Here is a 27,594-nt window from a genome sequence, read left to right as displayed (position 1 = left end):
CTGCCAGAAGATGGCAGCCTTGGCTACAGGCTCCGGGAGAGGGAGAAATAAACCACTGCATGCACTAGGAATATATTCTTTTGCAGTGAGGGCAAGCGGCAAAAATCCCCGGATTGGACCGTAAACAAGAAGCATGAGAAAGTGTGAGAGACGGACAGATGACAGGCTGAGGCTGATGTGGACGCAGCTCCAGACCGACGAGGAGGAAATGAGTGCGAGGCTGTTTTCAGGGCGTTGATGTGGAGCAGAAACACGGCGAGACATCATCCAGCAGTGAGTACATCTCTGCATCCTCTCGCTCTGGTTTGTGTATGTCGTTTTAATACACCACTGATGACATTAACTTAAAAAAACACAAGCTACGTTGTGGGGGCTGTCGCGCTTTAAACCCTGCTTTAAACACGGAGAGAAATTAGCATGTATCCAATATTTTAAGCGTGTAATATTGTTCTAATTAAAAATATCAAGCGATACAAAAGACGGAATAGCTGCTGCGGACACGTTTTTTTTTTTTTTTTATTCCGGACAAAGTATCTTTAACCTGAATAGTTTTAACTTGAACATTAAATAGGGAAGAAATGTAAAAAAAATGTAAATGATCACTGGTAAGACATTTTCACCACGAATGCATGGAAGCCCTGGCGGCACACGCATACGACGCACGTGTCACTTTTAGAAACGTGCGCATGCATGCACGCACACGCGCTCGTCGGACTCGCGCCCGTTAATATTATCAGGAGATTAATTTAATTCGTTTTTTTAATGAATTTAATTCACTTAAGAATTAAATATCCAAAAGGTACTGTGTTAATGAAACTAAACGTCTGAACATTGTCCACATAACAATTACTGTTTTTTGTGAGTTGTAGACTCTAGTGTGTTAGCCTATCACTTCCTGTAAGCATTTATTTGATTTCTTTGAGAGATGTAACTATACTGAGAAAAAGAGCCAAGGACCTCAGCTCTAAAATGAACCCAGTGCTTAAATATATTAAATTTGTAATACCACTGAGGGCCACTGGGGTAGACCCCAAAGAACTCTGGATCCCACTTGCATTCCTGGGTTCTTTCTGGTGTCATCAGTTTGTTTGGACCCTCGTATGAGGGGGCCCATTGTGGACATTGTCCTCAATTACTCAGATCTCTGGTCAAATGGAACCTCTGATGTGTGCTGTGCCAAGCTGTGATTGACAGGTCTGTATGACAGCTTGGTCATCATTGAAAATAACTTGTAGAGTTGGAGTGTGCTTAACCCACTGAGGTCTAAGGGTATTTGCTCAATTTTTTTTTACATCCTTTCTTAAATTCAACTTTTAAAGTACTTGTAAATAACACAATACAATACACAAAGACAATATGTGGAATAGTGGAATATATGAATAAAATAATAGGTGAATGGGGGAAACATGTCTAAAATGAAATTTTATAGCATTGTTTTTTGAACATGATTGTTTGTCTTTCTACTTTCACCAAATGTCTCTAATGTGAGATAAATGAGGCTGAATAATGACTTCATATTAAATATCAAGCTTCATTAGATTTCTGCAAATGAATCAGGAGCAAAGTTTTTTTTTTTTCCAAGCCAAATATTTAGCAAGCCCACAATATTTACATAATGCATATGTCTCTCCCCATACATCTGCAGTTGAAACTGTGATAGGGAGGGCCTTAGTGATTCCTGAGAGTGAACTGATTGGAAAAAGTCAACAGACAATGCATTCAACTACTTATGCATAATAGGGGTGATATGTGCACATTGTTCTGTTATTGTCATTCTAACTCAGAAAACTGCAGTTTAGAAACTAATGGGTGGCATCACACTTCATATTTATATTCACCAAATATATACAGTTTGTGGTGCTTGCCAAAATTCATTACACATTTTTGTCCCTGAACACTGAAAAGATGGTTAATGTGATTTAGACAGGAAGTTTTACATTTGATTTACTGTCACAAAAAGGATACATAGAATAGTTATTGACATGAGGCTTAAATATACTAGTCAACATTTATCAATATGTAATGGGCTGCAAAATGCAAAGGCACCAGCAGGAAGTTTTCATAGAAGGAAATGGGCAGAAAGAATAATACTTGCATAGTATGCATCAGTCCCCAAGAGAAACCTCATGGTGGAGAAGCAAACCTTGTACTGTCACTAACTATTCTTCCTCCCTCTGCATCATATTTACTTTATGCTACACATCTTATGAGTCAGTCACTGCTTGCAGCGCTTGTACTTCGTGTCACATTCCATGTAGGAGAATTTGGAAAGTTCGCATGACCGCTAATATTCTGTGAGTACATAGTATCACGCAGCCTTCATGCCCTGAGATCCACTCAGGCTTGAACAGTTGGTTTCATGGGGTGGAACTGTGCTTCTATAGCATGCCAGCTATTACTCCTCCTTTCACTAACAATTTTACTCAGATCGGATCATATTTTGTGTAAAGTAATTTAACTGGGCCACTGCGATGTCTCTTATTTGTCTTTGGACTATTCTTTTGAATAGGGATGCACCGATCCGATGCCAGTATCGGGCATCAGCTCCGATACTCAGTGTGTGTACTTGTATTCGTAAAAGTAATCCGATACAAATGCACTGATACCACTTATGGCAATGTGACATTCACAGTTCAGTGCAGCAGGTGCACAGCGGTGGAGTAATGTGTGGGGAGTGTGAAGAGTGTGGAGATTTTTCAAAATAAATGACGGTGATAAAAGTAACGCTGACTGCAAGTAACGTTAAAGACACAGACAGATACGGACAGGGCGTTCTGTCCGTCCTCTGCGTATATTCCATCTGTTTTCCAGGTGCTCACGGATGCGCACCCAGACAGAGAATACCAGCGGGAACCGTGGAGGTAGAGGATCTGTTCAAAGAGTGACTGTGTGAGTTAGAGAAAAACTACTGACAGATTTATGACAACTACCCAGGGCTGGGCCGGTTTCCATCCTACTTTTAATAATATGGAAGTACGGAACGGTGCAGACCGCCGCCAGCGGAAGTGAAAACAAAACTTATTGCTCAGTTATCTTTTCTCTACCTCCTGAAGCTAAGCTTTTAAACCTTACTAGCGAAAACGCTGGAATTACAGTATCACATTAGTGTTACTTCTGTCGTCTCCATGTTTGTTATTACTGACTTTCTTCGTCTCAAAAAACTTTACTCTTCTCCATGGTGTTTGTCCAGTGTGGTTAATTCAGAGTGGCGTCCCCTAGTGGATTAATTGAGAAACACTCATTCCAACACAATAAATGTCAGTAGCAGCACCTTGTTCCAGTCAGGCTAATGACAATAACAATAAAGCACATTAACAAAAGGAACTAAGAACTGGAATGGGATTATTAAGTACTCGTATCAGTACTTGGTATCGGCAAGTACTCAAATGTAAGTACTCGTACTCGTACTTGGTCTGGGAAAAAAGTAGTATCGGTGCATCCCTACTTTTGAAGCCAGGAGTTTGAGCTCTGGCATCATCTTGGCTCTTTGGAGACGTGACTGTATTTGGACAAAAAGGCAGAATTGGGAGATGGTGAGCTAATGCTACATGTTAACTTACTAATAAACCTTAACTGCAAATTTTTTCAAGCATTTGTATAGCAGAATTGTTCAACAGTCTTTTTAGTGTAGCTTACTAATCACAACTACAGTTGAGCTGTCTATCAGGAAAGAAAGGTTTTCATACATAAACAGATCTGAACGTCTGACTTGGCAAAAGTCATAGCCTTATTTTCACTGTAATATTGTGTTAGTGGAATAATTTTAAAATAGACCACCAGAATGAAAAAAAAATCAAGACTAGAATGACTCCTTGGGGAAAAATGACTGAGTAGTTTATGAGAGAAGTCTAAGGGTAAGTCTATGGGAGCCAGACCTTTTTGGAACCTTAATATACTTTGACCCTTTAATACCAAGAACCAATTTTGTGGTGAAACACAAATAAAGTTTTCTCTTCAACTAAACTGTCCAAATTAATTTGTTGCCATTTGTTAGAATATTGTCCTCTGCACTATGCATTTTTTGGGTGAAAAATCTGGTATTTTTCTATATATATTTGATCAGTTAGATATATGTTTATTTTTTATTTTATTTTACCTTTATTTAAGCAGGTAAGTTAGTTGAGAACTGATTCTCAGTTTCAATAACAACCTGGACGTATAGAGACAAACAACCAAACACTCACACCTATAGGCAATTTAGTTTAACCAATTAACATATCAGTGCATGTCTTTGGAAGGTGGCTGGAGTACCTGGAGAAATCCCACACAAACTCCACACAGAAAGGTTCTTGGTGTTGGAATTGAACTCATGACCTTCTTGCTGTGAGGTGACAGTGCTAACCACTGCACGCCCTTATCATTCCTTTAAGTTAAGAGTAAATTCAAAGGTTACTATATGAAAACAGAGAAAAGTGAGAAAACCTGCCTTTTTTCAGGAAACTTTATCATTAACTTAACATATAACAAGCATCTACAAGCACTGTCATTTTTCAAATTAGATAAGTTTTACTAATAAACAATGTTGCAGACACTGACAGTGTTTCCACATTCACTACAGAGTGTCTGAATGTTAAAATGGGTCATATCTGATGATGATGAAAAGCTGAGAAACTGCATTTTACCTATGTAATTTTAATGTTTTGATTTTCAGTTATTTTTTGTGTTTTTAATTTTTTTTTGTAATTTTCAATATTCGGTTCTGGTACATAATGCTGTGGCCTCAGTTTTGGTCAATGGTTCTTGACCCTTGAAAACCATGTAATTTCATGGAAGCTTGTAGAGGAGCTTGTCTGCAAAATTTTAAAAATGTCACTTCTAGCTGCAACACAAGTGGATACCCACGAGTCAGCAAGTTAGCATAAAGAGAATCACAACAGCAGTATGAACTAGAGGTGACTGCCCCTAAGTTCACTCATTTTAATTCATTAGTAAACACTTCGGAGTTTTATGTAAAATGTTGTTCTATAAGCCACTTCATATGGAGGCAGTGATAATGTGGATATAACATAAGATAAAACAAATCAAATGTATGTAAATCAAGACTACCATTTGTTCTTCACAAACACCACATTTATTCAATTATTTGCGTAATGTACTTATGGTAATTATTCTACTCTGCAGACCACTATGACGTTATTTTTAACCATGGAGTTATTCAGAAAGGAGCACTCTTCCATGCCTCAATGGGCACTGATACTTAGATACAAAGACAACCCTTTCATTCAGTGACATAGCTGGCATTTCACTAGCCTCTATGCATTCAACTTTCTCTCTTTTTTTTTTTTTTCGCATGTTATTCCTCTACCTCTCTACTTGTGAATGAGCCACAAGATATACATACTGTTATTAGATATACAGTCTGTTATTCATGGGTAATACAAGCTGTTCATGGATAATACATACTGTTAATATACATACATACATAATATACATACTGTTATGAGATATACATACTGTTCATGGATAATACATACTGTTAATATTGTTCTTAAATATGCATACTGTCACGTACTGTTAATAACCTACTGTAAATTTGCATCTATTCATATTTTGTCCAGTTTGATTTTTTATTCTACTTAGCTCTATTCTTATGTTACTTTGTAAAATTGTAAAATTTATATTCTGTTTTGTTATTTTTTTTTTTTTTTTTTTTTTTAGTTTTTGTAATTTTATATTTGCTCTGTTCTTATTTTTGTAGCACTTGTGTTTTGTTAATATCGTTGCACTGGCTGGAGTAGCACTCTTAATGTCATTGAACACACAATGATAATGATAGGCTATTCTATTCTATTCTATTCTATTCTATTCTAGTCTAGTCTAGTCTAGTCTATTCTAACATACTCTCTTCTTTAAATGGATCTCACTTTTACAGGTTGCTGCAGACAAGAAAAAGAAGTTGCACCAGCACAGTGATGTAAGAAAGAAGAGAACAGCGCAATAAACTAAACAGGACTTGGAGGATTTTGCAACAACAGGGCATTTGGCCCCCAACAGTGGTCTAAGCTGTGTCCACAGACCATGGTGGACATGTCAGATCTTTTTTTTTTTTTTTTTTTCTTGTCATAGAGGATTAAATCACATGCTCCCTCAAGAAAGATCATAAACTGAACTTACCCGGACCTTAAGACACTGTTGAATCTTGTTTGGGAGCTTACAGCAACATAAACTTTGCCAAGTCATTTTCCTTATCTGACTCAAAGGAAGTGCTCTGATAAAAGTCAGAGACAGTTTATGTTTTTCCATTGAGGGCTCAGAGAAAAAGACCAACCACGGACCACGGCAGGGTCTCAGTGCAGCCTTTAGGAAGAGTTAAAGTGGAGGAGAAGATTGCAACGGTAATGGGTAACAAGAACACCAATATGCCCAAAAGTCCAGATACTGGGATGACACAGAGAGAGGAAGGAGCATCCATCAACAGTTTAACAGGTAGAACAATTCAGTTTTATCTAATGTCTAATGTTTGTGTATAATGGGCAAACCTTTTTCTGCTGTGCAAGATAATGTGAATGGAGATGAAATCATTACAGGTGATTCATTGAGCGGTGTCTTAGATACGGTTTATTATCTTTAAAACAATAATTCCCAACTGGTCAATTGCAAACCAAAAGTGGGTTGTTAACCCATTTTCAGTGGGTCGCAGGCCTTTGCCTGGACAAAAAATTATGTTAAGAAACACTAGTTGTAGTTTATTAATTGAATTCATTTTGCATGTTAAAAATTGCGGTTACTGAAATGTTCTGATTGTTATGTCAGCTTTATGATTAATGCTTGAAGAAGTTAATTTGTAATTTGAATTCACTTTTTGATTTTGGTTAAAATGTACCTAATTTAGTGTTAAAGGGAATATTTCCCTCTTCAGTACCACCACCTGATGGAGATTTTGGTTTATCATTAAACTTGTCTTTTATGTTGTCATACTGGGATATTTTGTATTATCTCAGGAATAAAACACACCATCTTTTCATTAAATAAATTTGAGACATTTAACTTTTATCAGTTTGGGACACAGCTGGTCATTGAGGGGTGATAGCGGGTACCAAAGTCAGACCAGTTGAGAACCACTGCTCTAAAGGATCTGAGACTGATTTTATAGTGATATTCCACCACAGACATGTAGTAAAGTGATTATTATTCTGTATAAAATTGCTCAATGAAAGTTTTGAACGCTTAACTGCTTACCATCCATCCGCTGGCCACAGTTTTCCCCACAAACCACTATAGTGCTCTGGAAAAAACAGAGCTTAAGATGGTCAGGATGATCCTAAGCTCTAAGGAAGCAAGGGTCAATACTCTTGGATGTGTATAATGCTCTATACAGCTGGCGTTGATAAGCTGCCTTACATAACAGTTGCACTGTATGGCCCCGGCTAATAGTGACTAATTGTCACAGTGATGGCTGTAAGCAAGGGCTTGACAGGCTGTCACTGACGGCAACCTGCTGAGGTAACAGTCTGTTTATCAGTCTGCTTCAGCATCTACCACATCAGCTGGGATTGTCATGACACAAACACACACTACAAACCAGCAGGCTGTGGCGCTGTGACTGACAGTGTTGTGATCGTATTTGCTGTTCTGCTTGCAGGTCTTTTGTGTGCTGCTTATGGAGCCTAGTTTAGTGTGATGTTGAGATGTAGACCCCTTATGAGGATCAAGTATGAATGTGTTATCAGAACTGGATGCTGGATACCAAGATAGCAGCTGCTCTTTACAACCAATAGGTCAATCACTGGCACAAGTGGGACATGCATCAAAATGTGTGCTCACTGCACATGTGGACCAACATTTCTCACTAGGCCCAATGGGCGCACAAGATGTATATCCTGATGTTACCTATATATCCTATATTACATGTATATATCCTTATTTGTTGTATATATTTCTTATATATAGTATAGAGTTAGCTTTTGTATATATCAATAGTTTTAGTTGTACTCCAGTAGCATATGTATATAATATTCAATCCAATAGCTTTTTGCACATGCCTACACTTTTAAGTATTTTGTGTGATATTTTTATATATTTTTTTTGCACTAAGTGTTTTTGCTGCTAAACAGAACAGAGCTGCTAAACTGATTTTCATGGTTTGTATGACACTGACAATATAGGTCTATTCTATTCTATTCTATTCTATTCTATTCTATTCTATTCTATTCTATTCTATTCTGCAGCAGTTTAACAGATTTCACGATCAGATAACAATTCAGAAGACTAAACACAGGTGAAACCTCTATATTATACCAACTCATAATAAGCAGTTAAACAGAGTAATAGCTGTTCTTTGCAGTTATTGTCCCGTCACCCTATTTACAGATGTCTGTCTTTGCAGCCTATGGGGACAATATTTTTCTGCTGCAGCAGGTTTTTTTTAGTTGCCACTGATAATAAAATAATCAGAAACATCTGTCTGATTTAAGGATCAACTGATTAGCATCCTGGCACATATTCTGTGCAGTACAAATGCTGGTATAAATATTTGATATTCATGTAATATTCACTGTAACTGAAGTAGACAATTCTGTTGTTGTTTCCCATCAAAAAATGTCTGAAGTTTATTTCATGGATGAGTGATGATGAGATGATGAGGAGTAATTCGGTCACCTGATGAAATATGCTATACCTGTTGTTACTTCTTGCCGTGTTTTAACCCATGAAGACCCAAACAGCCACTGGAAACCAAAATCAGCCACTGATGTAAAATATTTAATAACTTCTGATTCACTAATCCTATCAATACATCAAAATATTTGGTGTAAAATGCAGTTTGTCATCTTTTCATGGTCATTAGATATGACCCATTTTGACGTTCAGAGGCTCAGAGGCGTGAACATGGAAACACCGTCATCTTCATTGATTCACCAGTAAAACCCATGGAGATGGATCAATGACAGTGGATAGAGACACTGGGTTTATGTTTAGTTCTTGAGCTATTTTACTGAAAAAGTCACTTTTTCTTCCATTTTCTCTGTTTCTGATATAATAACCCTCAACTTTAATCTGAGCTTTCATGAACAGGCACATGATCAGTAAATGAAATATAGGAAAATACCTGATTTTCACTTCAAAAACGCAAAATACAGGGATAATATTATAATAAATGGTGATTAAACACTTTAGAAATGTTAAATAAAGAAAAAAATATTTTTGTGATTGCCACAAAAGTAGCACTGTGTCTTTATGGGTTAATACATTATGGGAATATCTGGGATGACACAGAACATCAGGGACCTTAGTTAAATATTCATCATGTCAGATATTATTCCAAAAAAGCGTTTCCATTTGCTATTTTACACAATAACTTAAGTAAATTAGATATAGCAAAACACCTGCTTTTTATTGAAAAATGCAAAATGCAGAGGATACTATTATAATTAATGGATAAAACACTTAAGAAAGCTTAAATGTAGAGAGAAATTTATTTGAAAGTCACCGCAAAAACAATTCTAGGTCTTTAAAGGTTAAAATCATAACATCATCAATGTTAGCATCAGAGTAGGAAAGCTCAAGATTTGGAACAACAAGTAATGTATTGAATCAGTTTCAACCATAAAATGCTGATATTTATACATTTGCAATATGATAATATAATTTTTTACTTTTGATTATAATTGTATATAGTACCCAATTTCTTAATTTTCTCTCATTTCATTTTTCACTTGTTTGTGGTTTTCCTGTCTGTCTTTTTCTCTGCACTTGCTTGTTGTATGTTGCTGCTGTTAAGTGTGAAATTTCCCCATGGTGGGATAAATAAAGTCTTATCTTATCTTATCTTATCTTTGCAGATTTTATGTGTATTATCACCAGCAGGGATGTTTTTTAGTTTAGAGTTTACAGCTCCAAAATCACGTTTTAGTATTTAACTGTTCTTACTACTTTAACTACTAGTATAAACTATTAAAATTGTTAAATAAGTCTTATTTGATAGCAGATACAGTCATTTCTCTAGTACTGATGCAGCTGTTATTGAAACACCTGAAGCGTTGTGTACATTTGATTGAAGTGTTTGTGTTGTATGTTTCTAGGAGGCGTCTCCAGAGATGGACCTCCGGGGCCAAGCCCAGAGCTACTGGCGTCCCTCCAGTCCCTTGGAGAAAACAATGACTACACACTCCTGCCACAGTCATTGCACCAGGTGTGTTTGTGTGCGCCTCCACGTACTGTATGTGTGAATGTAGTCTGAAAGAAAACTGGTGGTAGCAAGTGCAGCACAGGTTTTTTTTGCTTTAAATCTCAAGAGAATATGTGGCTTTATTTAGTCTGACAAAGCAGCTCTGTATGTGGGTGTTTTTGCATCTCCATAGGTTCGTCTACAGTAAGCTACTGTGACCTGGTTGCTATGTCTCTGTATTACCTCAGACGAGTAAAACCAACCCCGAAGCTTCTGTTCCCCAAACATACTGTAATTGTTAATTTTACCCACTAGCATCCAAATGCACTGAGGGATGGCTTGGTTTGTAATTAAAAAGGTCAGCTGTCTGAAAGTCTTTTAACACCCTGTGTCACTGCTTTGCTGAAGGAGACATCAGTGTGAGCCACTGAAGCAAAAGAGAACACTTATGCAACCATTCTACACTGCAGGTGCAGGGAATTGAACTGGCAACCCTACGTTCTTTTGTTCACTCGTGTGGTAATTCATCTCACTGCCTCAGACCACGATTACGGTGCTCAGACTTTCTAATTGGAAGTGTGATAAATATAGTCTGGTTCATTCTCTGTGTGTAGTTGAAAGGGATCAGTGGTTGCATCTGGCTCGTGCAATACTTCCCGACAACCCTTGCACTGTATGATTAATTGGGAGAGAGCCTTGCAGTTTACTTTTCTTCACTGCCAAGTTTGTAATCATGGAACAAAGGGAGAACTGTTGTGTTTTAGATCTAAAAGAGAGGGCAGTGCAATGCAAACAGGGCTCGGACTTATTTTTTTACTTTCCAGTCATTTTGTCAGGTACAGCTGTAATCTCAGTGACATGTGCACCCTGGACGTATTCATTCATTAGCATTTTTACTATATTAACTTACGTGTTCATACATTAATATTAAACAAGAACGTTTAGTTGGAATATGGTCTGGATCTGTTTGACAAAAAGGTCCATATTTGGCCATATCTGCTTTTTTGTTGTGTTGAATTTGTCAAGGAATTAATTCATCTGTCAAAAACTAAACTAAGCAAGTCAGAAAAAGAAAGGAAAACAAAAGAGTCATGGTAGATCTGCATGTTTTTATTGATAACCCTCTTAACATCCACCAGTGCAGGGTTAGGGATAGGGGTTAAGTGTAATGTGTGGTACTGATGTAGTTTAGAATGTTTGAATGAAATGAAATTTGAATGAAATTTCAGCTATATGTTACATAAAGAAACTAGAAAATGTTTTCTTTTACACAAAATAATAATAATAATAATAAATTTTATTTATAAGCGCCTTTCACAGCCCAATAAAGTATAATGCAAGCTCTTTGGCCTCACAGCTCTTTTCTTATCAGCCAGATGAAGGTTTAGAATTCCATGAAATGTATGGATGTTCAAATATTTCAATATCAAATAATTCTCAATAGCTACCATTTCACAGATGACAAATTTTAGGGTTTGAGTTATTGTGTTTTAGCCTCATGCTAAACACAAAAACTAGAAGATGCTCCCCTTTTTGGCTCATAGTTAAGTTACAAAGGCAGATAATATTGTTGGGTTGCTTTGAGTTTTGCCGGTGTATAAAACTGTGTAAAAGTCTCAATTTTGTCTTATTTTGTCAAGGTTATAGATAGATAGATAGATAGATAGATAGATAGATAGATAGATAGATAGATAGATAGATAGATAGATAGATAGATAGATCACACTAAATAGTGACTACAGCCTGTAGAAGCTATTTAGTTCTACTCTTTTGTGTTTTTAACACTGTGCACATATTTCCTGTATTTTCGACTTACTTCTTAATAAAGAGACTGAGAACTAAATATATCTACTCATTTTAACTCTGCAAAAAACAAAACAAAAACAAAACAAACCTAAAACACTAAAGTTAACCACCTTTAGTATTTGGCACAGTTCTGTATAGAGGAGCGGGGTTTACAAACCAAAGCTTGATTTCTGATTTTAGATCATCTAGATCAGGGGTGTCAAATATGTGGTTCATGGGCCAAAACCGGCCCGCGAAAGTGTCAAATTCGGCCCATGGGATGAATTTGCAAAGTGCAAAAATTACACGGAAGATATTAACAATCAAGGATGTTGATCTTGTTTTAGCTCAGGTTTCACATACAGACCAATATGATCTTCAAGTAAAATAATCGCATAATAACCTATAAATAATGATTCCACATTTTCTTTTTGGTTGAATGTGGAAAAAATAATATTACATTATGCCTATAAATAACAAAATTTTTTTTCTCTTTTTTTTAGTGCAAAATATTAAATTATGAAAATATTTACATTTAAAAACTATCCTTTAACATAAAAACATGAATAACCTGAACAAATATGAACAACCTGAAATGTCTAAAGACAGTTAAGTGCAATTTTAACAATCTTCTGCCTGTTACTAAATGTTTAGACATAATATTGTTAAAATTGCAGTTATTTTTCTTTTTTCAGGTTATTCACGTGTTTTTTGTTCGGAGAATTTGTAAATGTAAATATTTTCGTAATTTAATGTTATTTTTTTGCTCTAAAACAAAGAGAACAATTTTGAGTTATTATTCATTGGCCACTATGCTATTATTTTACTGGTCCGGCCCATATGAGATTACATTGGACTGTATGTGACTCTTGACAGAAAACAAGTTTGACACCCATGATCTAGATCATAGTAGTTGTGGAGATAAAGCTAAAAGCATGGATGGGAAAAAAGCAAAGACATGTTAATCCGGACCATAAGTAGATGCATATGACTTCTTGTCTCACAGTTTTCTACATGACTTTTGGCACAATGTCAACATGTGATCTAGATCTTTTTAGGAATTTGGTGAATTTCATAACAGAATCATCTACATTTGGCTGAGCAGCCTAATTAGTGTTCAACAGCATCATTTTAAGGGCACCGCAGTGTGGGTTTGACATCACATTTGGCTTTGACTCGTGGGTTAATGTTGATTTTTTACCTTGAAATGTGGTCACATGACTTGTTTCACAGTTATTTTGAGTCACAGAGCTGCACAAAAGCTATAAAAGCCAGTATGACACTGGTATAACTGAACATGTGAATTAGCATACTCTATTATAATTCCTGTCTTAACATTTTCTTTTCTGTTTTTTTTTTTTTTTTTGTTTGTTTCAGATTGCAGAGGCTTACTCACTTAAAGAGGACTGTATCCTTTCAAAGACCTAAATGTTCTTTTTTGAAGCATTGTGACATTTGTCGGTCAATGTCATTTCCCAGCTGAGCCATGATGGTACATCTTTTTACTCATAGACATTATATAAGAAGTATGTTGGGTTTGTTGGGTTTTGCAGCCAGAAGTGATCCTATTTGGGCATTTGGGGCAGAATATCTACATGACGGTATCCGTGGCACTGACAGGAAGGGGAGGTAGGCAGCAGGATCTCATTTGCATTTCAAGAAACAGACACTGAAACAGCTTTTTTGGAAATTGACTGAAAATCAAGAGTATACAGACAAAGACTGAGCTGAATCTGAAAATACACATTCTATAGACTAATGACTTGAGAAGAAGGGGCAGACTATTTCCTTTTTAACATGTGGGTCTGTTAGGCTTTATTTCACTTTTGGAGCCAGCTTCAATTGGCTGCTAAGTAACCACTAACACCAACTGGCTTCATTTGAGTCCTGGAGGTTGACACATTCTCTACATTGAGTTATATGTTTGGAAATGATCAACAAACAGAGCAGATGTGGGGCTTAACAAATCATATAATCTTAAATGTATAAATGTGATCTAACAAAAGGACTTTAATCTGTCTTTCTTCCAACTACTGCTGTATTTTTTTTTTATAGTTACTGTTTTCTATCTGTTCATTAGCTTCACAGTCACTGGGTGTTCCCCCTTCTTTGGCTCAAAGCCCTGAAGGTTTCCAGTAGTAGTTTCCTTTGGCTCTGTTTCTGCTGTTGGCCTGGTAACAGCTGTCAGGCTAGCTTGCTGCAAAGGGGGCAGAATTTGGTTACGTATTTATGTGTGAAAACAGAAAGGCAAGGCACAGAGAGGGAGGAGGTTTAATGTATGGGTTGGGTTGATTTTTGAGAGAGAAAATGCTGCAGACTGTGAATTCTGCCTGAGGAGTAAGGGTTATTGATTTATGGAAAATTCAGAAAATGAAAAAAGGCCTTTTCTTTTGTGTGTATTATGATGTCTTTAACTGGTGATGCTACCAGTCCAGTGGGCCATCCGGTTCCTAGAGTTGGAGAAACTCTACCATGAACGTCTACTCTCCAACCTCACTACCCTGCAGGAGAACTGGGGTACTGTATGCACTTGTCTCTCCCCTTTGTAAAATATTACCTGTAATTAAAATCCTAAATGCGATAGCATTTGGCCCCAAAACATCACATCATATGACTCAAGTACAATTTCAACCCACAACCCCCCCCCCACGACTGAATAACCTCCACCTTCAGTTTAATAAACGTTGCAATACTCACCCTACTTCAATGCAATAGTCAAGAATCATGCACCTTGTTTTTAACTTCACCTTATATATATTCTTCATTACCTGTATATATCCTTACATGTTGTATGTATTTCTAATCTATAGTATAGTGTTATAGTATGTGCTTTTTATATATTTCAGTAGTAATTAGTAGTATTTAATAGTATTTGTATATTTAATATTTTATCTCTGGAGTTTTTTTTTTTGTACATTGCCAATATTTCTCAGTATTTTGTGTGATATTTTTTTATACAGTCCTTTTTTATACTAATTGTTTTTGCTGCTAAACAGATTTTCATCATTCCTATAATGACAATAAATATCTATTGTATTGTATTGTATTGTATTGTATTGTATTGTATTCTATTCTATTCTATTCTATTCTATGCTTTTGCAGAGGGCCAGTGGAAGGAGAAGAATGCTGAGAGCAGTTTACCTGCTGAGACAGACAGCGTCAGTCAGAAACACATGGAGACCCTGAACCAGATTTGCAGGACACACCTCAGGTACATCAACCTAACACCCACGCTCAACCTTTAATAGATGAAACTTAAGGTGCATTCCTGTCTTGTGATGATGAGACCCTACAAATGCACGGGTAATGAATGAGGAATGGATGGGAAAATCAATATTTCTGACAGAGCAGGACAGATTTCCGCAAATGCCGCAGGTCTGCATGCCAGGTGCTGTTGTGTCCTGTCTATGCTGTGACATTCTTGGTATGTTATTGTGGCCTGCAGTCATTTGGAACAGGTGGATTTAATTCAGTGGAAGAACAGATGCTAACTCCTGCTTCAAAGCCGTGCAGAATATTTTAGTTTTTTAATTTAAGTCACCTGCTGCTGAATTTGTCTGACCTTTCTCCATGTCCCTGTCTGCCCCCCCCCCCCCACCACCCCCACCACCCTCTGTTTCTTCTCCCCTTTTTTCACTGTCTCTTCCTGTCTGTCTGGTCCTCCTCTATCTTTGCTCTCCTTTGTCTCCGTCCTCCTCTTTTCACATTGATCAGGCCATCTCTCAGTGTGGAACAGGTAAGGAATATGAACTGTGTATTCCTGTATTGACCTTAGATAAATGGGACATTTCTCTATAAGACCATCTAAAGAATCACTTAATGTTTGTTTCTGCAGAATACAGTGACAGTGAAAGGCATTCAGAGGAAGAATGAGACTCTACAATTCTGCCAAGATGAAGGTAAACACCTACTCCACTCAGAGATGGTAGTAATGTAAAGAGATCGTCTATTTTTACCTACATATAGTGTATGAGTCTGATAGACATGGATGTAAAGTTATACAACTGTGAGGCAGTAATTGTAAGCGACTTCTATAGACCACTTGAGCCTTTCACAAACACGTCTTTTCATAACTCTTTTGTAGTTCAGAAAAGTGTTTTACTTTCCGTTCTCTGTCTCCGGTTACACTTCTAGACTTCTAAAAGCTTATGTAGCTACGTTGCAGCTTAAAACGTATTAGTCTGTCTGTCTTTACATAGAAACTATTGCACCAATCTTCATTAAACTTGGTCAAATACTAGAGCATAGTCAAAGAGAAAGATCCTTGCATTTTGGTGTAGATCAGCTGAAAAGAAGCTGCTATTGTTTTTTCCATTTTAACACTGATGACATCTTTGAATGGTAAACTGAGCCCCAAAGAGTCTAGAGCAGCGGTTCTCAGCTGGTCTGGTTTTGTGACCCACTATCACCCCAGACAAGCCACACCCCAAACTGATAAAAGTTAAACTTCTCAAATTTATCTAAAAAAAGGATGGTGTGTTTCGAACCTGAGATAATACAGAATGTCACAGCATGCCAAAAGAGAATACAAGTTTAATGATAAACCAAAATGACCAGCAGGTGGTGATGCTAAAGAGGGAAATATTCCCTTTAATACTATACTAGTTACATTGTAACTAAAACCAAAAATGTGTGCTCAGTTAAAAATTAAAAGAGCATTCAATCACTTATTCAAGAATTACACACACTGAGGTTTTTGTCCTCAATATAGGTAAAACCATATCTGATGTAGTTGTTGTCATATCTGAGTTTTGCCATGATATGAATAGAAATGTTTGGGTTTACTTTGATGCTGTGAATTGTCTGGTGTTAAATTGTATTACAGCACATTACTACTACCTACTGTTGGGGAGTGTGAATGGACGGCGCTCAGCTCCATAAAAAATAAAGGATTTTTTTCTTAACATTATTTTTTGCTTAAAGGTGCTGGAGACTTTTGTGACCAATTTTTCATCAAATCTGTAAAACCTCAGTCATAGCCTAAGTATCATGAATCTGTAAGTCTTTCTGTGATTACTCACCTGAGTCTCTTGCATTATGGTGAACAATTTCGAAGTGCCATCCACCATAAATAAACTGTGTGTTTACATTCAGACCCGGGGTGGGAACTCGGGCATCTTCAGAATTTTTTGTCGCAACGTGCATTGTGGGAAACAGAGGCTCGCGCTGCTGCTGCAGGCAGCTGGGAGGTTCGCGCAGCACAAGCCTCCGTTTCCCACAATGCACGCCGCAACAAAAAATTCTGAAGATGCCCGAGTTCCCACCCCGGGTCTGAATGTAAACACACGGTTTGTTTATGGTGGATGGCACTTTGAAATTGTTCACCATAATGCAAGAGATTCAGGTGAGTAATCACAGAAAGATTCAAGATAAACTGCACAATCACTAAATTTGATTTAATTAAATGAATTTATTCCCTTCTAAATCCTGGGGCTTCATTAAAAAAATAAATTATAGTGTAGTTATAGTTATAGTATAATGTAGTATAGTTATGGTATAGTTATACTTATAGTATAATTATAATTATAATTATATTTATAGTATAGTCATAGTCAGGGTGTGATTTGTCAAAAAACAGAGGGGGGGGGGGGGGTACAGGGTCCATAACTAACGTAACTAATGCTGGTGTGAAACAAAAGTGAAACTTTACTTACTTTCAACGTCCAACTCCCGGGTTCTGTTCCTGTATTATACAGCAGATCTACACGAAATTTTCACTTCTAACTTGTATCCACTGGACCCCCTCCACTGCTTTGTGGCCCCCCCACAAATTCTGGGCCCCATGAATTTGTCACAGTTACCCCCCCTTTACGGCGCCCCTGGGCATGGGGATGTTCACAAATTCTGAGACTGCCAACTGACTGAGACTCTGAGACTGTTCATGTGAATGTTAGTGCCAGTAATGTAGATTATAGGTGTAAGAAAACTCAGTCACAACCTGCCTGTTATTTCAATTGGTTGGTTGTCCCCCCCGAGGATGAAATTCATTGAGCAGAAGTAGGGATGTAAAAACCAGAGGGGGGAGGGTTGCCCCCCACCCCCCCAACCCCCCCAACAAATTGCACCCTGGTCATATTTATAGTTATAGTATAGTTATAGTAAATTAGCCTACAGGCTTTTCCGTTGACTCTTGACCTTGGAATGAGTTTTATGGCACCATGAGCATCAGTGAATCTATCTGTGATACAGATACTCCTCTGATACGCCTTAAACTCACAGTATGGATGGAGGGATTATCAGTATTCATTACTCGTTTTGTGTTTCTTCCACTTCACAGCCACCAAACCTGAAATGCACCTGCACGATGACCAAAGCATGAGCTCAAAACCAGATCTCCCCTCACATCCAGGACACCAGACTAGAGGTGGGGTCGATGATGGAGAGGGAGAGGAAGTTGTGTATGAGGAAGGACAGGAAGTAGAAGAGGAGGAGGAGGAGCCGTGTGAGGAGACGCCAGAGGAGGAAGAGGTGAAGGTGGAGTGGCCCACAGGAGTCCCCCAGGCCTCAGACAAGGACCTGGCCAAGCTGTCCAACACAGAGGGGGTAGGGATTACACTTTATGTCTGTTGATCTGATGTCTGGTATTTAGAATAAACACTCACCTCACAGCATTTATAGAACAATGAACAAGTGCCAAGCAATTACACAGAAACAGATATGAAGATGCACTGAGATTAGGATCAAGTGACAAGTATAAACGCCCTCCCCTGCATCTCTTGATCTTTCTCATCTTTCCTTTCTCCTCTTCATGCATCCATCATCTCCTCTGCACATGTATCCATCTTTCCTTCCTTCCTTCCTTCCTTCTTTAGATGGTCACACTTTCCATGTGCAGAAAACAAGAGTGCCTTTATTTAAGATCGTCATCCTCTTTGTCTTTTCTGAGACACTCCCACTCATAATCGCTGTGGTCCCTTGGTGAGATCATCGCCAACTCCTCTATGTTCAAAAGCCTCCACCCATGTTCTCTGGTGTGGACTGACACTAGGGATATCTACCCTGCCAGATTTACTTGATTACTGAGCCAAGTCTCGGCTGAAATGCTGGCCTTAGGTTTTCCTAGAGGTGGGAATGTAATCTGAGCTATTTCAAAACAAATGCTACAGGCCGAAGGCGTTGCATTGATGGGTTAGAATCACGACTGTTATGTAATACAGTAGAGGTTTAACTGGGGTGGGGCTCCTTTCTCTTGCAATGGAAATATAATACGCAGATTTCAGAAGTTTTTTTTTTTTCTTTTCTGAAACACATTTACATTTTCCCTTTTTATACTAGGGAACAGCTCATATAACACATAACATGTATAACACATATAATTTTGCTCCCATTCTATTTCTGTCAGCCAGAAAATCAGTCAATCATTTCATGTTAAATCACTGGATAACAGACTGTAGTTTACAACAGTGATTACCAAAGTGTCATTTGCATCCCCCCTGGTGGGCAATACAGGTACTGCACGTGGTCCAAGTAATTTACAGTAAAAATACTATAGTTTAGAAGTACTGTACAATGTTTATGATTAAATGTTTACATTTCAAAAGTAATGAATCAAAGCTATGAGATTTTAGTGTTTTTTTCTTTAACATGTTTTTTCATTTGGCTCTTCACATTGTGTTATAAATGAGGATTGATTCCAGTGTGAACTGACCCACACATGTGAAAGAAAACCAAAAAAGATATCACTAATCGCATGCTGTTGTACTGGAGGCCTCGGTGGTTTTGTTTACAAGTTGTAAGACCCATTTGGCCATTTCTTTTAAATATGTTTTCCAGCACAAACCAGTAACAATACACTATATATAATATACAAAAAGTGCTAACCACTGCAACATGGTGTTGCCCCGACCGCAAAACAGTTGGATTTGTGTCTGATTCTTGCCCCAGTTAGAACTGAACATTCTGCTTTTCCTACTGTTATTTAAATAAAACAGTCACACATGTGTAAAAAAAACAAACAAACAAACAAAAAAAAAAAATCAGATTTGGACTATGGTGCTATTGTTGTAGAATGTACCTGCACATTCTGCCGATTGCAGGGAATTGTAATTGACAGAATCCCTCAACAGAATATTGGTCAAGAAAAATTGAAAAGGAAATAAGGCAGCTCAGATGGCAAAAGGAATGTGGATGTGAATGTACTAATAAAATGCAGTATGCCCATGTGTTTATGGAATAAAAATTACCCAGGTAATTAGACCTTGTGTTGATCAGAGGTGTGATTCTAGCTTTGGCTGGGCTATGGAAGATTTTCAGGTTTCAGACTAAACTGTGAGAAACTGTTCTACTCTTTCATAGCAAACAGGGCCAAGGTGATAAAAACATATGAAGCTGCAGAATCAGAAACAATGCACCAGCCAAAGTAGGTCTGGCAGCTCACTGCCCATTTAGTCCTCAGCTGGATGTTAATGCTGCTGCATAAACTGAGCATCAGGCAACAGCGTTATGGTAGCTTGGATAATATATCACTTTGTGTGATTTGTGAAAAGGCACTCTGTGTCTTGCAGATTCCCTGGGTCCACAGTGAAACACCAAGAATATATTAATGATGTTTTTTTCATTGCTGATGGTTCTTTAAATACTGCTTTGCATTTAAATAGTTTTCCTGGTTCAACTGTTTGTTTATAAAGTCTGTAAGTCTGCTGGGAATGCCTCAGTTTTCAGCTCTGCTTAGTTTCTGCCAAGCAATAGATAATGTACAGGAGCTGTCAATAATACAAAAAGAGGCCTGCCAGGCAATGACATGAAACAGACAGAAACAAATCAGTAATTTAACACACAATATTGATTTCATTTGTATCATTGCATTCAGTGGGTAAAATAGTCCTTTAGATTCTACAGTTGGATAAGATAAGATAAGATAAGATATTATTCCACCATATTTATTCCACCATGGGGAAAATTTCAGTTTAACAGCAGCAACAAGTGCAGAGAAAAGATATGTAGAAAAACAACAGAGTGAAAAATGAAACAGAGAGAAAAATAAGAAATTTGGTAGTTACGTAGAATAGAAATAGAATTAAAATTAAATATTATTTACATATAATATACAATATGTACAATATCAACAGTAAAATAAAGGTAAATAACTATATTAAAATTGTAATAGGTAGGGGTAAGACCAACTAAATAGTTAAGAACAGAAGATAAGAACAATATGTTCAAGGAAATGTAGACCGTCACATCAGTAACTGCACAATACCATCTCTTCTTAATCACAAATTCAACAATGTGTACAATAGACCTAACAGAGCGCTCATCCTTCTCAACATTTCATTTTTCACAGGGGTACTATGGCAGCGGATGTGATTAGAACGTCAAATGTGAAGTACTGAGCAGTTTTGTGCAGATTGGCCTGGATGTGACAACCACAGCAATACTTCACACACTGTCGACCCACTGACCTCACTGAGTAATTGACCTATAAATTATGGCAGCAGATAAGGCTGACAGCTTGAGTAATGACTCTATTTAACTCACCAACATATGACTGCGCTTCTCTGTGGTGTGTTAAGAGATTATGATCGGGTCAGAAGGTTTTCATTAGGGTGGGCGGTGCTTAAAGCTCTGCAAGTAATTTCTGCTCTTCTGGTAATTGTAACTGCCACTTTAATATCTGTCTTAAGGTCTTATTTACATTGCAAAATGCACAATGTATAATGTTACCTATATTTTAATGCATTTATCCCACTACCAAGCTCTTTACAGGGTGCAAAGACTTGAGATCTAAAATGAAGCCATTGTGGAAGTGCATTAAATTGCTGACAGCTATTGGCTCCAAAAGCCATTTTACATAGACTCACATTAAACTTGTCACTCATAGCGCAATAAAAAAGTCCATTGTTTTTCTAAGAATCATTTTGGTCTCACTTTATTTGACAAATAGAAAACTTATATACAGTCTCTAGTTTTTTTGGTTTTTTTTTATGGTTTTATTTAATTTAACAAAAGGCCTTACAGTGGCCTGGGAGGATAAGATAAAGGTCAAAGGTTAATTCACTTTATAAATCTCATATGGATATTCAGTCTCTGCATTTCACAGTAATACACATACAGTGCGTAGCATTAGCATTAGCACTAGCATTAGCATTAGCACACAGTAGATGCAGTGTGCTGCCACTGAAGGATCTCGGGGACCAACTTGTCATGACTTGTCTCCAGATTATATTATAGACCTTTCAACCCTTAAAGACCTAAAACTATTTTTGTGGTGACCCTTCCTAAGTGGTTTATCATCATATATTAGAACACTATCCTCTGCATTTTGTGTTTTTCATTGAAAATCAGGTCCTTTCCTCTATATAATTTACTGATCATGTATATGTTCATAAAAGTGTAGAATAAATTCAAAAGTTATTATATCAGAACAGAGAAACCTGCAGAAAAAGTGACGTTTTCAACAAAATAAATCCTTACCTGAATGTTAAAACCCCATGTCTCCAATCCAATTTCCTGTCATTTATCAAACTGCATGGATTTTACTGGTGAATCAATGCTCCAGAGGATGACGGTGTTTCCCCGTTCATTACAGAGCCTCTGAAATGTCCAAATAAGTCATGTCTGATGATGATGGAAAGCTGAGAAACGTGTTATGTGTTGATAGGATTAGTGGTTCAACAGTTATTAAACATTCTAGATCAGTAGAGGGTTTTGGTCACTGGTTTAGGTCTTTGCGGGATGATTCTGTATCTAATATAAGTCAAAGTTGTAGTTGTAGTAGTTGAGCTGTCTCTGCTCGTATTTCTTTCTTTTTTTTTTAAGGTTTTATTAGAAATAAGTGTACAAGTGATATAACTAGACAGCTTTTCGTCCTGTCTCATGTTGTCATATTATGATAAAAAAGAAAAGAAATGAAGGAAAGAAGAAAAAAAAAACTAATGGAAAGTACATCGATGAAAGTAATAATTATTTACAAACAATGCAAGTAAGGACCAAAGTAAAAAAACTGACAAAAATATGAAAAAAAATGGAGAGATTTAAGGGTAATAGATGTAAATGAAGAAATCACCTATATAGTAAATACAAAGTGAATAGTAACATACACTTAAAAAGAAGAGAAAATCCTAAAAAAGGTAGAGGAGGGAACACATGAGTAGTTCAACTAAGAGGAATTCATGGGTGAATTTAGTCTGTTACTTTACATAGAGTCTGATCTTAATATTCAATCCAAATGTAGTTTCTACATAAGAAAAAAATTATAAATCACATGAATCCAGTTTTTAAATGAAGAACTTCCATATGTCATCTGTTTCCTTGTCAGTGCTTTCTTATTTGCTATCAGGGGTATATTGGTACATTTGTATCAATACACGCAATATGCATGTATTTATTTTCCAAACCTTTGACAGCATCAGGTCTTAAACCCTAATATAAGGTCTTAAAGCATAAACAGGTTGTTTTTTTTCAATACTGTCTCCATTACAGGTTTTTCATTTGTCACTGCACATATTTCTGTTTCAGAGTTCCTCCCCAGATGGTCTGGTGTCCATTCTGAAGAGGAGAAGGGCATCGTTGGATGGACTGCCTCCGCCTAGCAACTCTGGTACTCAACAGAACCCAAAACGGAAAGTTCGCTTCAGTGAGCCAGATGATGGCATAGAACAAGGTCAGTACAATACATTATACACATTATATGGGTGCTTCTGTGAAACCGGTCCCTAAAAACAGGACATGGGAGCTAAAAATTCAAACCAGATGTAAACTAATGTTATTAAGCAAGTTTGGAAGCACTTTGGGTCTATTTTAAAAACAAATGTTTACTGAGGTAAAAGAGGAACTATTTTTCAGATATAACACATGTTTATATTTTTTATAGTATTTTTTTATACAAAAATCTGCATGTAACACAGTAAAAAGGACATGAAAATTACACGCTTCTATTTTATTGAATATCTTTTTGTTGTCTCACAGGTACATTTTGGGAATCAAACTAATTATGCAAGGCAAAGTGTTTCACAAAAATGACCGCTATTGCAAAATCCCTCAAAATTTATTTGTGTTTAAATGGGGATGCTCCGCATGTAGCACCAGTGGACACGTTGGGTTACATGCGAAACCTGGAATGAGACTGCCGATTCATGAAAAACCCGCATGCCTGGATTAGAAAAAACAATATTATTGTCAAATTTAAGACAGTGTCTTTATTTATAGTGATATATAAGACCATTTCAAGCCATGTTTTCCAGATCAAATACACTGACACCTAGGTAGCTTTTCCTGTCCCAATGTTGGTCCTATTTTTGGCCCCAATATTTGATTAAAAATCAATGAATTTTGGGATGGCTCCGAGTACTTTTTTTTTTGCATTTATCTGAAGGCATCGTTAGGTAAATCCTGGGTGGAAATATGTCTAAAGTTCTCTTTTACTATTGGGTCTAAAAAAGCTGGCAAAGTCCCAGGTACCAAAATGAGCACAGTTTCATACAAGAACCCATATACATTATATACATTAGAACAAAACAAACCCTGGGCTTATTGATTGTATTTACATCAAAATGCAAAAAAAGTCAGGGTTTCTTTTACAGACACCCATTACATTCCAGCCCTGTGTCTCTTCTGTAGATGAGGTGGGTGGAGACTCCTGCCTGATCCTGCTGCTGCTGTGTCTGGTAACCGTGGTGATCAGCATAGGAGGGACCGCTCTCTACTGCACCCTGGTGGATACTTATTCCAACATTTGCACCGACTTCACTCACAATGCTGACTTCTACATCACGTCCACACGGAGGTTCTTTGAGGGACTCAGACACTGGCTACCTTTCCGAACTTAGGAGCATTTGCGTTCATAGACGCTGTTTCACACACCTGTGACCCACTGCATGGTGTTGAGTTAAAAAAAAAGGGGGGATGGATGGTGATGCTAGGAAATGCTCGCATCTGGAGTTTAGAGCAGCACACATGGGACCTGGAGGCATTCATCTACATTGATTGGATTTGTGTGTATCTGAATTAACAAGCTCCCATTGTTTGGCTTACTGAGGTTTAGTGGACTACCAGTCTCAAGATCTATGTCTAATCGGGTGCTAAAAGCAACACAAAACAGTAAAAACTCAATGTACATTCCTTCAGCCTCAGAACAAAACCACAGTGATGTATGTACATCGATGGATGAGCGCCAAAACCCATTTACCACTGTTTGTGTGGACATTTGACCTGAAACTACACCTTGCAGTGAATTAAGAAGACAACTCACAACTCTCACATGAATTTAATTTATAGAAAGTAGTTGTCACATTTGCAACAACCGTAGCTATGGCTGATTTTACTTAGCCCTTTAACCCCTGAGGCAGTCTCATTCACTTCTTTGTGTGTCCCCCCATTCCACAGGTGCCAGGGGGTGCACTGAAAATGGTCAGATGTCCCTGGAAAGCACAAGGTCTATTTTATCTGCATGTTTTGAAATTTTTCATATTGGTTGAATGGTTGAATTTTAATGAATATTTAAAATAAATCATAATTCAGAACGCTCACCACAGACACATCAGGGGTTAAAGGATTAAGCAAAGAGAGGCTGTTTTTAAAATCATTACAATGCAGTGTTTTTTTCTGTTTTGTTGTTAATCATAAAAATTATTATTTCTGCAAAATATTCTATGTACGGTTATGTTTTTTGTCTATTAAAAAAACCAACGCAAACACTTATTCTAGATACAGATGAATTTTTGACGGTTATTTCAGACTAGCCTTTACCTCAATGCAAGTGACAACTCTCAACATTCCTCTTATTTATACATTCAGATAAGAATCATCACACAGAACATAGCTGGATGAGAAAAGTGCCCTATTACAAACAACACAGCGTCTTAAAACAGTGAACCACCTCATCACATTGCATTGCAGAGCAGTCTTCATTGTAATCGTTATGCAATACAGATTTAACAGCCAGTCCACAAACTCAGGCATTTTCCTCTGTGTTTATATTTTTGGTGCTTTGTGTTTTCTTTATGTTATTATTCCTGTTCTGTATTTGGACTCATGACCATATCCAAACAAATTGTGCAGCGTGTAACTGATGTGACTGACTCTGGGATTATTAGGTGTGCACTGGATCACATTCAGAAATGACACTGATGTCCTGGAATTTGATTTTCCTGATGATGAACTATACTATTACTGTAAACAAAACACTCCCCTGTGTCTTTCTTTAGAGTCCTCACCTTATTTACACCTGGCTCGGACCCCGATGTTAACTGTGGTTATATCATATGTATAATGTTACATCATTAAGAGTTCTATTAATACATTCGTGGCCCACAGACATATCTACAGTGCAGCTCTATGGCGTGACAGCAGTGTCTCGGAAACACTAGTTCCAACTGATGTCAGTGGAAAGTAGATTATCAACAAGTTGTGTCTCCTTAGAGCACATTTTCATTTTCTACTACATTCAGACCCCATTTGCACCTGACAGGAAAACGCAACAAACAATCTGATCTCGCCTTTACTGAGTTTACACCTGGTATTCATAATGAATTCTCATTCTCCTTGTTAGGATCGGATCTCTGTCTTCCAGAGCAAAACTTAAGTGTGAGAGATTTAAAGTGGAGGCAGAGTATGATATGATGTTGGAAACATGATGTTATAATAAAAGCCCATTTTAATGTCAGCATTAGCAGGATTGCTCACCTTTATTGTTTTAAGTTGAGTTCATGTCACTGTCGGTGAGATAATATCTTGCCCAGCTCCCCAAAGAATGGACAAGTTCATCTAATTATCTTCTGCCTGACCAGGAGACTCCTTTAGATGTTGTACTGTCCACTGACATGAGTTGGAAATATCCAGGTTTTCTTAGAAAGTACTGACACCCCATAAAGCTGAAGTGTATGTATGCGTATATATATATATATATATATATATATATATATATATATATATATATATATATATATATATATATATATATATATATATAATTTTCTTGCCCACCTGGGTGGTGTCTTCTTCAGACTTGGGTCCTCTACCAGAGGCCTAGGAGCCTGAGGGTTCTGTGCAGGATGTTAGCAGTTCCTAAGACTGCAGTCTTTTGGACAGAGATCTCTGGTGGTGTTCCTGGTATCTGCTGGAGCCATCCTCTCAGCTTGGGAGTCACTGTATGTATATATATATATATATATATATATATATATATATATATATATATATATATATATATATATATATATATATATATATATATGAACTGTGGATGTACGAATATAACTCTAGATATTGTTAGCCTTGTAGCATAATTGCCTAACTCATTCACAAATGGACAGCTGAGTGCTGAATTGCGGGTGTTTCTTTTCTAACAGGGGTCTGGGATACAAAACAATAATGACAAATCTCCTAATATTGTTTTATATTGTGATAAATATCAGTACATTGCATTAAAATCAGTTTGGTTTAAATTGTTATCCTGGCTTCCAAAATGCCTCAGAGATGGTTTTTACTTAATTTCTCCCAACACTGATTTATTTATTTTTTAATCCATGACTATGATTTTAAATGTTCTACCTCTAAATTTCTGAAATATTTTCCATGCTCTTGACTAAATAATAATTTTCTACCACAACTAACCATCTACTGTCTTCACATCTCATTTAGAAAGAAAAATCTCCTATTAAACTTCCTGAGTGTAGGATGTAGTGACAAAATATGTTGTTTTGGTGGAAGAGAGGGAAGTATTGATATTTATAAACTATATGGACAAAAATATAGGGACACATCAT

General features: G+C 37.1%; 1 protein-coding gene across 1 annotated transcript; it reads left to right on the top strand.

Moving 5' to 3' along the window:
- Nucleotides 1-12: 12 nt before the first annotated feature.
- Nucleotides 13-26,496, top strand: cnstb (consortin, connexin sorting protein b). The gene is made up of 11 exons (XM_030128877.1): nucleotides 13-273; nucleotides 5,873-6,426; nucleotides 10,020-10,129; nucleotides 13,268-13,298; nucleotides 14,321-14,407; nucleotides 14,993-15,101; nucleotides 15,605-15,626; nucleotides 15,726-15,789; nucleotides 18,168-18,433; nucleotides 23,348-23,492; nucleotides 24,449-26,496. The coding sequence occupies exons 2-11, from the start codon at nucleotides 6,339-6,341 to the stop codon at nucleotides 24,655-24,657; spliced, it is 1,131 nt and encodes a 376-aa protein (XP_029984737.1). The 5' UTR covers nucleotides 13-273; nucleotides 5,873-6,338; the 3' UTR covers nucleotides 24,658-26,496.
- The last annotated feature ends 1,098 nt before the right edge of the window (nucleotides 26,497-27,594 follow it).

The sequence above is a fragment of the Sphaeramia orbicularis genome, chromosome 24 (assembly GCF_902148855.1).
Source record: "Sphaeramia orbicularis chromosome 24, fSphaOr1.1, whole genome shotgun sequence".
NCBI lineage: Eukaryota > Metazoa > Chordata > Actinopteri > Kurtiformes > Apogonidae > Sphaeramia > Sphaeramia orbicularis.
This window is presented reverse-complemented; position numbering and strand designations above follow the sequence as displayed.

Coding starts and splice junctions, on each gene's coding strand:
- cnstb (XM_030128877.1), top strand. CDS start 6,339: ATGGGTAACAAGAACACCAATATGCCCAAAAGTCCAGATACTGGGATG. Junction 6,427..10,019: donor ATCCATCAACAGTTTAACAG/GTAGAACAATTC, acceptor GTATGTTTCTAG/GAGGCGTCTCCAGAGATGGA. Junction 18,434..23,347: donor AGCTGTCCAACACAGAGGGG/GTAGGGATTACA, acceptor TTTCTGTTTCAG/AGTTCCTCCCCAGATGGTCT.